Here is a 15,659-nt window from a genome sequence, read left to right on the forward strand (position 1 = left end):
GAGCTCACTTTTATTTCACACTTTACAGGGTTTTGTATGAGTTGAAAGAAATAGCTGCTTTCTTCCCAACAAGTACCACTCTTGTTCATGGGGCCTGCATAAATCTATGTGCTTGCTTCCTCATTCAAATGAATAGAACTGATTTTCAGTCACAGAATTTTCTGCCACAAAATCTGCCGTGTGTGAAGGCACCCTTACAGTTTATCACGGGAGGAGACTAAAATAGCTTCCTCCTCAAGGAGAAAGAGTAAGCTAGCTACACATGAAATGAAGAATCAAATACAGCTACAGCAAGCATTGCTCATCTAAACAGGGACTAACATGCTATCTGTAGAGGTCTTTTTTAGGTTGTGTACTTACAGCAGCATCTGCACTCATTCAAGCAGACAATCTCTCTGCAATGTAAAAGGGGAAGACAAAGAAGGCTAGAGTGTTGAGAGGTAGAAGGCTTGTAGACAGAGTGACCAAGACCGGACTGCAGCTCTACTGTATATGTAACATGATGGCAGATAAAAAAAATGTCCTGTTAGCAAGTTAGGAAAAAGGAGAGATCCACAGTGCAAACATCTGAGCTTTTAAAGAAGACTATACAGAAGCATCTAAGAGCACTGTCAAATTTTATTTTTAATTCTGGGGTGGGAAGTAGACCACGGGCAGGAGTAGCACTGTTTCTGTCCATCTCATTCAACCCTGTAAACACCTGCAGAATACCTAGAGGTAGTCAGCAAATGCCTGAAAATTATCCTACAAAATTGATTCTGTTTTTCTACGTGATTTTCTTATAAAAAGCTTTTAGTACATGTTGAACAATTCAGCTTTGTTCATATTTGCTGACTGGTAAAAAACACAGCTCCTGTATTTTCACTAAATGGTGTAAGAAGGGGAAAGTACAGTTGTGCAGCATATTTTATGCATTCTTTTTTTACTGCAGAAAATTCCAGATCATCTCTCCTTGACATTTTCAAAATAGGTAATTGACTTATTGATTTTTAATTTAGAACATATAGAAATCTATCTATTATCTATTTATCTATCTAAACGAAAATGATGAGGCAGCACTCCAAACGTAGAGATAAGGTGTGAGACCCTTTAATATCCCTTGTGCAACGTTTCAGTCCAACTCATTGGGGTCTTTGTCAAGCAAACAAATGATGTCAAATACAAGTATATATATCCATAGTGCTTGGTGACAACATAATTACATGATTAATTGCCAATAATCCAAATAGTGTCAAATTTTATACAAAACGTGATTCAAAATACATGACAGTAATATCAAAAGTGTTACAACATGATTGGTATATAATACATGTCGTCCAGCAAAAAATCAATAATGTACAAAGTAATAATAAAGTGCACAGTGCATAATTGACCAATTGACACCCGCTGTGGAGAAGGGTATTGTGTATATTAAAAAGGGAGCAACAGCTGGTTTGAATAAACTTAATAACAAAACATCTACTACCTCGTTGGTGGTTCCAGTGTGAGCAATAGCATTCAGGGCATGCTACTGCGCATGCTCGGCCTCCGCACAGTCACAAACCATCGCCCGCCAAGACGTGGGTCACGGGACCCAGGCGCGTCATCGTGTGACTGATATCACATTAGCACTTCCTAGGAAACGTGGCCGCGTCTTCTGGGGTATGGAGGGGAAAGACTGTCACGGGTGCATGCAGGCAGTAACAGTCACATGACCCGACGGCAAGTACATATAAACAAAAATTCTAAGAAATGCAAACTGATGTGGCGATACTGGGACATTAAAGAACAAATCAAAACCAGGCAGAATCAGCCAGAGAGTGAAGATAGTATCTACATTATGTACAAACACAAATGTTGGGGACATTATTAAATAGTAAATATGTGGGTTCCAGCACAATGTAAATAATAAGACCGAGAGGGAGATGTTGAACATGATCAATGTCCAAACAACTCCCACTCACTATATATATATATATATATAAGGGAGACAACGGGATTGGGTGTGCAAAAGTGCCACTGACCATGGCTAGATCTGCACCACCTGTTATGGTGCCAAGGAAGAAGGGCACAATTCCTTATCCATCCCCAAGGGACCAAATTCTCATCCCAAACTCACTATATGAAAAGTACATACACCAAAAAAAGGTGGTAACGCACATTAGGAACCCTTGAAGGCAAAATATAATATGGTTGAACCAGATAGCTGAAATATATAAGGTGTATTGCTCTCATAGTAGCTCCCAGAAAGCCAGACCAGAATAACAGAGAAAATATAATATAATGCCACGGGTCACAAAATGGAACCATCAGGATGTAGAGATGACTAGATGACAAAGATGACAAAGATGATGTGATTCTAAAAAGAAAAAGAAAAGATTAGTAACTTAGTAGAAAATGATATAGATGACATCATTCATGATATCCCACAGGTTGTCATGATGTGGATATTAAACTACACTGGACTGTAGCAGATCCCTGTATCTCACTCACAGAGGCTCCACTTAAACTCAGCGTTCAAGCCCTTGGGTTTATGGGTCTGTAAACGATGAATCCTTTGGAGCTCCCTCTGCTTGAGAATTAGTTCTCTATCACCCCCTCTTCATAACGGTGGAACATGATCAATGATTCTAAATTTCAAATCTTTTTCTTTATGTCCGGACTCAACAAAATGTTTAGGAATTGGTAAGTCTTTCCTTTTTTGTCGAATGGTGTATCTATGTTGATTTAATCTCCTCTTCGAGATACACCATAAATGTACTGTCACAAGTAAGAAAATTACGTATATCAAAATGTGTACCCAGGGTGGGGTGAATTTATCTATCACCCTTCAACATACAGTATATGTGCAGTTCACACAATTCAAACAGTGATATCTTCCCATCCTTTTAGACCTGATGTATGTCTGTAACTTCTTTTTCACAATGACATCGGCTTTGACAAGTTTGTCACGCAAAATTCGGAGGGCGTCAATATGACATGAGTGGAGGAACAGTGAGTTCATTAATATGTTCGAGATTACTAGTTAAAATAGGCCACTGTTTTCTAATGATGTTGCTGATGTGGTTGCTTTGCTCTGAGTATGTAGACACAAAGGGAATGCGTGCTAAAGGAGACTTTTTCCCAGTGACAGCAATATTTTGTGGTTTGAGTGTATTTGTGAGATGTTTAGCAATAACAGTTGAGGGATAACCTCTATTTTTGAATTTGCTAACCATTTGCTGATACCTTACGGGACGTTGTTTAGGGTCCTGTACTATGCCTTTTATTCTCCACCTGCTTAACTTAGTTCTGCGTCATAATTATTTTTAATTTATAAACCATTTTTATTTACAACTACGTGGGACCGCGATGGGGCCCAACGTGGCGCCTACGTACGCAAATATTTTAATGGAAGTTTTAGAGGAGGAGTACGTCTATGTGTCCCACCACTTCAACCACGTGTTGGGGTGGTGGAGATACAGCCACAATATCTTCCTAATTTGGAATGGAAATGTAGCTACATTACAGGACTTTCATAATTATTTGAATCAGATTGACCCAGACATCACCTTTACTTTGACTTACTCTATGGAGCAGGTACAATTTCTTGATACCACAGTATATGTGAGGGGTGATAAGTTGTGCACTGACCTTTACACCAAGCCCACAGATTGTAATACGTTATTGAGGTATGAGAGCTGTCACCCTTGGTCCACCATTGACTCGCTACCTTATAGTAAATTTTTTTGAATCAAACGCATAGTACAGGACTCTAAACAATGTCTCGTAAGGTATCAGCAAATGGTTAGAAAATTTAAAAATAGAGGTTATCCCTCAACTCTTATTGCTAAACATCTCACAAATACACTCAAACCACAAAATATTGCTGTCACTGGGAAAAAGTCTCCTTTAGCACGCATTCCCTTTGTGTCTACCTACTCAGAGCAAAGCAACCACATCAGCAACATCATTAGAAAACAGTGGCCTATTTTAACTAGTAATCTCAAACACAGTAATGAACTCACTGTTCCTCCACTCATGTCATAACGACGCCCTCCGAATTTGCGCGATAAACTTGTCAAAGCCGATGTCATTGTGAAAAAGAAGGTACAGACATACATCGGGTCTAAAAGGATGGGATGTTATCCCTGTTTGAATTGTGTGAACTGCACATATATGTTGAAGGGTGATAGATAAATTCACCCCACCCTGGGTACACATTTTGATATACGTAATTTTCTTACTTGAGACGTTCATTTGTGGTGTATCTCCCGTGTGGCCTACTCTATGTTGGAGAGACCACTTGGGACTTGAAGACAAGATTAAATCAACATAAATGCACCATTCGACAAAAAAGGAAAGACTTACCAGTTCCTAAACATTTTGTTGAGTCCGGACACAAAGAAAAAGATTTGAAATTTAGAATCATTGATCATGTTCCACCTTTACGAAGAGGGGGTGATAGAGAACTAATTCTCAAGCAGAGGGAGCTCCAAAGGATTCATCGTTTACAGACCCTTAAACCCAAGGGCTTAAACGCTGAGTTCAAGTGGAGCCTCTGTGAGTGAGATACAGGGATCTGCTACATTCCAGTGTAGTTTAATATCCACATCATGACAACCTGTGGGATATCATGAATGATGTCATCTATATCATTTTCTACTAAGTTACTAATCTACTCTTTTTCTTTTTAGAATCACGTCATCTTTGTCATCTAGTCATCTCTACATCCTGATGGTTCCATTTTGTGATCCATGGCATTATATTATATTTTCTCTGTTATTCTGGTCTGGCTTTCTGGGAGCTACTATGAGAACAATACACCTTATATATTTCAGCTATCTAGTTCTACCATATTATATTTTGCCTTCCAGGGTTCCTAATGTGCGTTACCACCTTTTATTGGTGTATGTAATTTTCATATAGGGAGTTTGGGATGAGAATTTGGTCCCTTGGGGATGGACAAGAAATTGTGCCCTTCTTCCTTGGCACCATAACAGGTGGTGCAGATGTAGCCATGGTCAGTGGCACTTTTGCACACCCAAACCCGTTGTCTCCCTTATATATATATATATATATATATATATATATATAGTGAGTGGGAGTTGTTTGGACATTGATCATGTTCAACATCTCCCTCTCGGTCTTATTATTTACATTGTGCTGGAACCCACATACTTACTTTTTCATAATGTCCCCAACATTTGGGTTTGTACACAATGTAGATACTATCTTCACTCTCTGGCTGATTCTGCCTGGTTTTGATTTGTTCTTCAATGTCCCAGTATCGCCACATCAGTTTGCATTTCTTAGAATTTTTGTTTATATGTACTTGCCGTTGGGTCATGTGACTGTTACTGCCTGCATGTGCCCGTGACAGTCTCTCCCCTCCCTCCCCCAGACGAGGACGCTTTTCCTAGGAAGAGCTCACGTGATATCAGTCACATGATGACGCGCCTGGGTCACGTGACCTGCATCTCGGCGGGCGATGGTTTGTGACTGTGCGTACGCCGGAGCATGCGCAGTAGCATGCCCTGAACGCTATGGCTCAAACTGGAACCACCAACGAGGTAGTAGATGTTTTGTTATTAAGTTTATTCAAACCAGCTGTTGCTCCCCTTTTAATATACACAATTCACTTCTCCACAGCTGCTGGTCAATTATTCACTGTGCGCTTTATTATTACTTTGTACATTATCGAGTTTTTGCTGGACGACATGTATTATGTACCAATCATGTTGTAAAACTTTTGATATTACTGTCATTTATTTTGAATCACGTTTTGTATAAAATTTGACACTATTTGGATTATTGGCAATTAATCATGTAATTATGTTGTCACCAAGCACTATGGATATATATACTTGTATTTGACATCATTTGTTTGCTTGACAAAGACCCCAATGAGTTAGGCTGAAACATTGCACAAGGGATATTAAAGGGTCTCACACCTTATCTCTACTTTTGGAGTGCTGCCTCATCATTTTCATTTGGATTTACCTGTGGACTTCGCCACCTGTTGTACAAGATGGATTGCACCCACACTTACAAGTTTGCTGTTCTGATGTTGCTCTTTGTTTCATCTATCTATCTATCTATCTATCTATCTAAACATATACATAGAGAGAAAGGGTGCCTGTACCTTTTGCATTCAGGCTTTGGGATCTAAATGCTGAGCTGCACTTGTACAGGAGCAATGTGGCAAGTACAGGTGCGGCCAGCAATTAGCGATAATCCGCTTGAAGATCTCGCAGCTGAACTGCACTGTGTATTGGCACCGTAAAGCCTAGTTCTCACTTCTGTGATTTGGTCAGTGATTTCCATCAGTGATTGTGAACCAAAACCAGGAGTGAAGGCTACACAGAGATGAAGTAAGGGAAAGATCTGCACTGACGTGTGAACTAAGCCTAAGAGAGATATTTATCGTAATTTATGTGTTATTTTTTGTGTTAAAGGGCGTCTCTTTCATTCTAAAGACAGAATGAACAGTCATCCTTTGCATGAAGAAGGTATGTTTTATACAGTATCTATCTATCTATCTATCTATCATCTATCTGCAATGGACGGGGGAGGGGGCAACGGCCATGGGTCCCTTAAAGCAAACGTTTGTCGTGACGCCAGTTGCAGTGAAGCAACAAGGGCACAGGGCCCCTTTTAGGGATATGGTGGTACCCAGGTGTAGGAATGCCAGAGTGGTGTAGGGTGGCCTAAATGTCCCTCAATGTTAGTGCACGTGTCACAGTGCTCCTACCTGGATACGCTGGAACCCAGGTGTTGTTGTCCGAAGCAGAGCAAAGGGGGTTTTGTTGTAGGGGATGAAGCATAATTTGAGTCCAGACCTTGTGATAAAGTTGATAACAGCTTTACTCTCAATAAACGTTTCTCCAAACCATTTCCGGCTTTGTCTTGGTTCCCAGAAGGCTTTGGCATTAACTGTGGCAGGCAAACTCCTCTCTGCTACATCATTCATTCTCTGACTCTGCTATGCTGACAGGGTTGCTATAGAACTCAGCTTCCTCTTTATTCTGTACTTCACTTTGTAATCTGGTCTGTCTCTAACTTTGTCCAGGGAGCACTTTACTCCTGGTCTCTGAGACTTCAGGCTCTGGCCTCCAGGTGCAGCGGAGCTGAAGGTGCTCTAGCTGACCCAGACAGGGCTCGTCCAGGAGGGACGGGTTCTTGCTGCCTTCCCCTACCAGGGGGTAAACTCGACTGGCTCTAAACTAAACTCCTCCCTCCCTGCAGCAAGTAGGACACACCCACCACACCAAAGAGGGGGTGGTAGAATGGAAAGAAGAGCTCCATTCTCTGTGAGATAGCTCTGCCATTTATGCTGCCACCTGCAGGTGAACCAGGCATATTACATGTGAACAGTTGCATAACAAGAAATATGAGTACACATTTTGCAAGACCTGGAAATTAGTACAGAGGATGACATTAGGTTAACCATAGGAGATAGTGGCGGGGTGCAGAAGTGGTAATGCACCTCTGGGGCGTTATATATCATGTTGTAACACTTTTGATATTACTGTCATGTATTTTAAATCACGTTTTGTAAAAAGATTTACGCTATTTGGATTATTGGCAATTAATCATGTAATTATGTTGTCACCAAGCACTATGGATATATATACTTGTATTTGACATAATTTGTTTGCTTGACAAAGGCCCCAATGAGTTAGGCTGTAATGTTGCACAAGTTGCTCGTTTGTTAGCTGATCGCCGCCATGTTTACACACTGTGATATTCGAAAACCCACATTCAGCGAGCACTTATTTGGCAGATTTTTGGCTTGTATAAAAGGTTGTTTATTCCAAGTGACTTTTTAGAGGTTTTTTTGACTATTATCTAGGTGTTTTTGTCCATATAGTCAGTTTTACCACCTGGCACTCTTAAAGGGGTTTTCTGTGTTCAGAGCTGAACCTGGACATATCCCCTTCTAAACGGCCCCTCTGAGATGAGCATACAGTCAGGTCCATAAATATTGGGACATCGACACAATTCTAAGATTTTTGGCTCTATACACCACCACAATGGATTTGAAATGAAACGAACAAGATGTGCTTTAACTGCAGAACGTCAGCTTTAATTTGTGGGTATTTACATCCAAATCAGGTGAACGGTGTAGGAATTACAACAGTTTTCATATGTGCCTCCCACTAAGGGACCAAAAGTAATGGGACAATTGGCTTCTCAGTTGTTCCATGGTCAGGTGTGTGTTATTCCCTCATTATCCCAATTACAATGAGCAGATATAAGGTCCAGAGTTCATTTCAAGTGTGATATTTGCATTTGGAATCTGTTGCTGTCAACTCTCTAGATGAGATCCAAAGAGCTGTCACTATCAGTGAAGCAAGCCATCATTAGGCTGAAAAAACACAACAAACCTATCAGAGAGATAGCAAAAACATAAGGCGTGGCCAAAACAACTGTTTGAAACATTCTTAAAAAGAAGGAACGCATTGGTGAGGTCAGCAACACCAAAAGACCCGGAAGACCATGGAAAACAACTGTGGTAGATGACCGAAGAATTCTTTCCCTGGTGAAGAAAACACCCTTCACAACAGTTGGCCAGATCAAGAACACTCTCCAGGAGGTAGGTGTATGTGTGTCAAAGTCAACAATCAAGAGAAGACTTCACCAGAGTGAATACAGAGGGTTCACCACAAAATGTAAACCATTGGTGAGCCTGAAAAACAGGAAGGCCAGATTAGAGTTTGCCAAACGACATCTAAAAAAGCCTTCACAGTTCTGGAACAACATCCTATGGACAGATGAGACCAAGATTAACTTGTACCAGAGTGATGGGAAGAGAAGAGTATGGAGAAGGAAAGGAAATGCTCATGATCCTAAGCATACCACCTCATCAGTGAAGCATGGTGGTGGTAGTGTCATGGCGTGGGCATGTATGGCTGCCAATGAAACTGGTTCTCTTGTATTTATTGATGATGTGACTGCTGAGAAAAGCAGCAGGATGAATTGTAAAGTGTTTCGGGCAATATTATCTGCTCATATTCAGCCAAATGCTTTAGAACTCATTGGACGGCGCTTTACAATGCAGGTGGACAATGACCCAAAGCATACTGCAAAAGCAACCAAAGAGTTTTTTAAGGGAAAGAAGTGGAATGTTATGCAATGGCCAAGTCAATCACTTGACCTGAATCCGATTGAGCATGCATTTCACTTGCTGAAGACAAAACTAAAGGGAAAATGCCCCAAGAACAAGCAGGAACTGAAGACAGTTGCAGTAGATGCCTGGCAGAGCATCACCAGGGATGAACCCCCGTGTCTGGTGATGTCTATGCTTTCCAGACTTCAGGCTGTAATTGACTGCAATTGATTTGCAACCAAGTATTAAAAAGTGAAAGTTTGATTTATGATTATTATTCTGTCCCATTACTTTTGGTCCCTTAACAAGTGGGAGGCACATATGCAAACTGTTGTAATTCCTACACCGTTCACCTGATTTGGATGTAAATACCCTCAAATTAAAGCCGACAGTCTGCAGTTAAAGCACATCTTGTTCGTTTCATTTCAAATCCATTGTGGTGGTGTATAGAGCCAAAAATTTTAGAATTGTGTCGATGTCCCAATATTTATGGACCTGAATGTAGGAGCATTTCATGCAGCGCAGGGCAAGGGAGAGCATAGGACCATGAAATGCTCCGATGCTTCACTCAGTGGGGCTGCCTGGGTGAAGGGGATATGTCCGGGTTCAGCTCTGAACCTGGACAACCCCTTTAAGTGCACCAAGGGCAGGCCTAAGCCACTCTGTGCACTTGCTCGTTCTGCTTCCTCTGTCAGCTCCTTCTTGAATTTTTTTTATAAAAAAAACAATGGCGGTGTAATGGGAGAAAAATCAGAGGGGAAAAAATACCAGTGCATGTCACAATTAGAGAAATACGCCATAGAAACAAATAATACATCTTAAGGGGGTTGTGTCACTTTTGCAAATAGCATTTATTCTGTAGAGAAAGTTAATACAAGCCACTTACTAATGTATTGTGATTGTCCATATTGCTTCCTTTACTGGCTGAATTAATTTTTCTTGTAAAATTCTTTTTATTAAATTTTTTCCCATTTTTTTCTTGTAAAAATTTTTTTATTACATTTTTTAAAACTAAATTAATTTTTCTATCACAATAAATGCCACTTGATGAAGTGAGACAAATCTTTTAAGGGTGAAAATACACCACTACAGAAAAAAAAAAAAACGTTCTATCCTATGAATATTTCCCATAAACTTCTATGTGACATCTGGAGCTGGTGTTTTATCTCTAAATGACACAGCAAAAAGATGTCTTCCAAAAAAACACTATAAATAAAAAAAAGCCATAAAAACTACAAAACAATGCGTGAACGCAACCTTAGGTCTCTTTTATGACTATCCAACCATCTAGAGAGAGAACGAGGTAGATCTTTATTTTGTTTGTTTCTCTAGGACGACTTTTTCATGGTAGAGGCAGCATGGACTGTCCTGACTCAAGAACTTTGCGTGAAGACGGTAAGTTTTCTCTCCTCAAACAACTGGTAGTGGAAAATCATGGAGAATCATTATTAATACTAGAGTGACCACTTTGGTCCCCAGGGGCATGTAGGCGGCGGTGCCAATTGCTATGGTACAGCCCAAGCATATTTTTATGCTACAAAACTAACTTACAAACATTTAAAGACCAAATTATGGGGTGCATTAAAGGGGTTTCCCAGTTTGCACCAACATGCTTTAAAATAATCATTTATGAAGCTGTAAAGTATTTATTTGACCTTTATTGCCCCTATCTTCCGTTCTTGGTTGTGGTCATATGACCATGTCCATGCAGCTCTTATTTAGGCCTCTTTCACATAACTGTATGTATTTTGCGGATCTGCAAAAAATACAGATGACATCCATGTAACATCTGTGCTGCATCCTTTTTTTTTTTTGGCAGATCCATTGTAATAATGCCTATCCTTGTCTGTAAACCGGACATGTTCTATTTTTTTTTGCGGAGCTACTGAATGGACATACGGATGCGGACAGCACACAATGTGCTTTGCGCATTATTTGTGGACCCATTGAAATGAATGGGTCCGTATCCTATCCGCACAAAATGTGGATCAGATGTGGACGAAAAATACGGTTAGGGCTCATGCACGTGTCCATTCAGTTTTTTCTGCCGTCTGTATGTGAAACCATTGAATTTGATGGGGCCAAAAAAAAAATTAATTACTCCGTGTCCTTATGTCCACATGTCCGTTCCGCATTATGGACAAGGATAGGACTGTTCTATTATGGGTTGGCTGATCCGTGTTTTGCGGATCTGCAATTTGCGTACTGCCAAACAACAACGGTTGTGTGCATGAGCCCTAACTGTGATGTTATGTCCATCGGTGGAGCAAAGCAGCAACAGGGGTGGTGATAGGGGAGTGTCTATATAACTAGCGGGGTGGGAGGAGCTATAGAATAGCTGGGAGTTGTTAGGGGCGGTGATAGGGGAGTGTTTATGTAACTAACTGGTGGGAGGAGGTATAAACTAGCTGGGAGTTGTTAGGGGCGGTGATAGGGGAGTGTCTATGTAACTAGCTGGTGGGAGGAGCTATAAACAAGCTGGGGGTTGTTAGAGGCGGTGATAGGGGAGTGTCTATGTAACTAGCTGGTGGGAGGAGCTATAAATTAACTGGGCGTAGTTAGAGGCGGTGATAGGGGAGTGTCTATGTAACTAACTGGGTCGGAGGAGCTATAAACTAGCTGGGTGTTGGGGGCGGTGATAGAGTAGTGTCTATGTAACTAGCTGGGTGGGAGGAGCTATCAAATAGCTGGGGGCTGTTAGGGGCAGTGATAGGGGAGTGTCTATGTAACTGGGTGGGAGGAGCTATAAACTAGCTGGGTGTTGTTAGGGGTGGTGCTGGAGCTGTGGCAGAGAAAGTAGAGGTGCATCATGAGTTTGATTGGATGCAGCAACAGTAAGTTCTACATACAGGGTGTAAAGAAACCAGGGTGATTTGTTCAAATGGTAAATATAGGTCACAAGAGTCCAAATTGGAAAAAAAATAATGGAGAAGATAAGATAGGCAACTACATTAGTATATCTGTTAAAAATCATAGTGATCCCAGAAAACCACATGATTATATTGATCTTTCATGATTCACACCTACGACAGCTGGGTATGGAACAGTGTTTATCCAGATAATATTTTTATATCTGTCTTTCTTTTTCCATTCAGAAGAAGAAGAACATGAAACTGTATTATTACCACAAATACAAGTGCAGCAATCAAGATGTTTTTCAACTGCCTTTAAGACGGGTTTGTAATGTAACTTTAATTTCATTAGAAATAGCTATCATGCATATGAGAAGCCATATCTACAAATGAGGGAGGCATCTACAAGTTTTGTACTTGGACTTTGCATGACCAGGCTCTGCTCTAAAGTGATTCCGATTTTTTAGATGATTTGGGAAACACTAAAGAGATTTCTAATTAACCAATTAATTTGAGGGGCCCAGGTATTGGGAGCCCCACTGATAAATAGAAAATGTCTACATATGTAGGTAACTGCATTTGCAAATTTCTTTATAAAGGTTAAAAAACAAAGGAGATGTGCATGGATTGATGGGGTTCAAACAGTAGGATGGACCAATAAGATGACATCTCTGCTATACAGAACCATACAATACCTCCAAATGCCTTAGATTGGAATTCTGTATGAAAAAAAAGCCTTGTTACATTGGGTGCCATATTGCTTCTTGGGAAGGATATCATAGAGCACTCTACTGTGGATCCTTAGAACACAGCTGGTGGCCCTCCATGTACCTCCATATAGGCTCTGTGCAGCAGACAGAGGCTGTGTGAGAAGTCCAAGAGTCCCAACACGTTCAGCCAAAATTTGTGATAGAAGAAGGGCCATCCTTTTGGTGTCTATACACCTTATCTGAGAACAAAAGGATCAGATATGTAAAATTCAACATGCCTGACTTTCAGGTAGAGGAGAACTGAGAAACCACCATGCACCCACGCGATTCCGATTATGGCAGGAGAGGCTGACTGTATGTCAGTACCCACCATAATCTGCGAGTTCATTAGAAAAAATAAATAAATAGCACAATACTCTGCAGCAAAGTGCAAGAAAATGTTCTTTATTGTGATATTGAAGTTCGCATTAGGTTTCAAAAAGTGTAATATCTTCAATTGTGTAATTATGTCAAAAGTGTACTTCGTAATACCTGTGGCTTATTGCGTGCGATTTCGGTCACGGAAATTATTAAGTGCTGCTGAGCATGCTGGATATAAAGTGCTTCCCAGTGCTAGTGAGTGAAACCAGTGGATTCAGCCAACGTTATCTAATGCATATGGGCACCTGTAGTGGTGTGTGACCCATGCGATTGGCTGTGAGAACCTAGGCACCCATAACGTACACACCCAATAATACACTTGGTGATCAGCTCTATGGAAAGAAAGCTACATGGGATTTAACTACATTCCCTAGGTTATTGATTGGACAAAGTTATTAAGGAGTTGGCCCCTCAGCCAGTATATGGAGCATGTGAGCAGACATGCATGCTGTTAGGCTTTTTTTTCATGGATGGTACTCTTCTTACCCCTTGTGTGTTCCAGATGCCAGCTGGCAGCGTGATATAGTGCTTGGGGAGGACACGAGCGAGTTTTCCGCGCGGGTGCAATGCGTGACGTGAACGCATCGCACCCACACTGAATCGTGACCCATTCATTTCAATGGGTTTTTGTACATTTTTTTCACGCATCAGTTCTGCGTTGCGTGAAAAACGCAGCATGTTCTATATTCAGCGTTTTTCCCGCAGCCCCGGCCCCATAAAAGTGAATGGGGCTTCAGTGAAAAACGCATTGCATCTGGAAGCAAGTGCGGATGCAATGCGTTTCTCACTGATGGTTGTTAAGAAATGTTGTTTGTAAACCCTCAGTTTTTTATCACGCGTGTGAAAAACGCATCAAGATGCATTGCACCCGCGCAGAAAAAACTGAACGCAATCGCAGACAAAACTGACTGAACTTGCTTGCAAAATGGTGAGAGTTTCCCTGAACGCATCCGGAGCCAATCCGTATCGTTCGTGTGAAAGAGGCCTAAGGATGTGGGCTATGCTTGTATCTTCTGCCTTCTCATAGAACTGGGAGCATTTGGAATCTACTTTCTGTGCTGTCTGTGATTCCCCCCAATTGGTGTTGAGTGAACTTTGATCCAAATTTCTGAAAAAATTAGATTTGTCACAAAGCCGAATTTCCTTGCGCTTCACGGTAATGAATACATTTTTCCTGAAATGGTAAAAAACAAAAAAAAATACTCACCTTCTCCATTTGCTTGTGGACAGGCAGCCACAGCCATCTTGATTGAAGAAAACGTGCCAAATCTTGCGTGTGCTGACACGTAACGTCACCATGTCATCACGCTGGCTGGGCGTGGGGATGTCATCAGTGGTGACATCAAAGCACCTGGTCAGCGTGATGATGTGATGCCTTCAACGCATGTGATATTTGGTGCGTTCTCTTCAATCAAGATGGCCGCGACCACTGGCGTAACTATAGAAGTTGCGACTGGGCCCCTAAGCCACTAGGGCCCAGATGGCCCGCCTTGCCAGTGGCACTGTACTTTGCCCTTTATAAGATGCAGTGCATCTTATAAAGGAAATACTAGTGAGCGCTTACATAATGGAAGCTCTCACTAGTCTGCAGGAGGAGGGGGAGGGAAGCGCTGTGATCGCTGTACGTACCCCTCCTGCTGCTTGCTATTCTCAGGGCCCGTGCTGCTGTGTCCTGGCTGCCTGCAGCGTCAGGACGTACAGAGCACACTATTACCTGATGCTGCAGGATGTCAGGTGACTGCAGCCTTGGCTTTGAGAAGAGAAGACAGCCAGGACAGGGAGAGTGGCGGCTGGAGAGGTAAGTTACATTATTATTTTACAGTCTGATCTGAGGTCTGATATGGAGGTCTAATGGGGGGTCTGGACGTCTGACTGGGGGGGTCTGGAGTGGTCTGACTGGGGGTCTAGAGTGGTCTCACTGGGGGTCTGGAGAGGTCTCACTGGGGGTCTGGAGAGGTTTCACTGGGGGTCTGGAGGTCTCACTGGGGGTCTGGAGAGGTCTGACTGGGGGTCTAGAGTGGTCTAATGGGGGGTCTGGAGGTCTGACTGGGGTTCTGGAGTGGTTTAATGGGGGTCTGTAAGTCTGACTGGGAGGTCTGACTGGGGGGGCTGGAGGTCTGACTGGGGGTCAGATATTGGGGTCTGGAGGTCTAATGGGGGTCTGGTCTGAGGTGTAATGGGGATCTGGAGGTCTGGTCTGAGGTCTGATATGGGGGTCTGGAGGTCTGATATGGGGGTCTGGAGGTCTAATGGGGTTCTTATCTGAGGTATGACATTGGGTCAGAGACTTACATGGAGGTCTAATGGGGGTCTGATCTGAGGTCTAAAACTGGGATCTTATATGGGGTCTGACATAGAGGTCAAAAGGGGATTTGGTCTGAGATGGGGACGATCTCATTTAGAGTTTTATATGGGGGTCTGATCTGAAAGGAAGGGGGTGTTCTAGCGAACAATATAAAGGGGTGTTTTTGTACTGACACACTATCTGTGTCGTACCAGTATTTTCAGGGGGACTGTTTCTGCAAATAAAGTATTGGGGAGCACAGTGGACACAGTATTGGGGTGTCAGGATGGGGTGTTAAGAAGGTGGGAGGATGATGGAAAAGT

At 41.9% G+C, this 15,659-nt stretch overlaps 1 protein-coding gene across 3 annotated transcripts in view; it reads left to right on the forward strand.

Annotated features, from left to right (window-relative positions):
• The window catches only part of LOC121005266, a 179,414-nt gene that overhangs the window by 23,906 nt on the left and 139,849 nt on the right, over positions 1-15,659 (forward strand). For 2 of the 3 annotated variants that reach the window (XM_040437895.1, XM_040437898.1), the window contains exons 5-8: positions 932-970; positions 6,417-6,470; positions 10,403-10,465; positions 12,166-12,246. In XM_040437895.1, the coding sequence (XP_040293829.1) occupies positions 932-970; positions 6,417-6,470; positions 10,403-10,465; positions 12,166-12,246 (237 nt within the window). The remainder of the gene's footprint in view (positions 1-931; positions 971-6,416; positions 6,471-10,402; positions 10,466-12,165; positions 12,247-15,659) is intronic. The other variant, XM_040437896.1, reaches the window with a different exon arrangement.

Source organism: Bufo bufo, chromosome 6, assembly GCF_905171765.1.
Source record: "Bufo bufo chromosome 6, aBufBuf1.1, whole genome shotgun sequence".
NCBI lineage: Eukaryota > Metazoa > Chordata > Amphibia > Anura > Bufonidae > Bufo > Bufo bufo.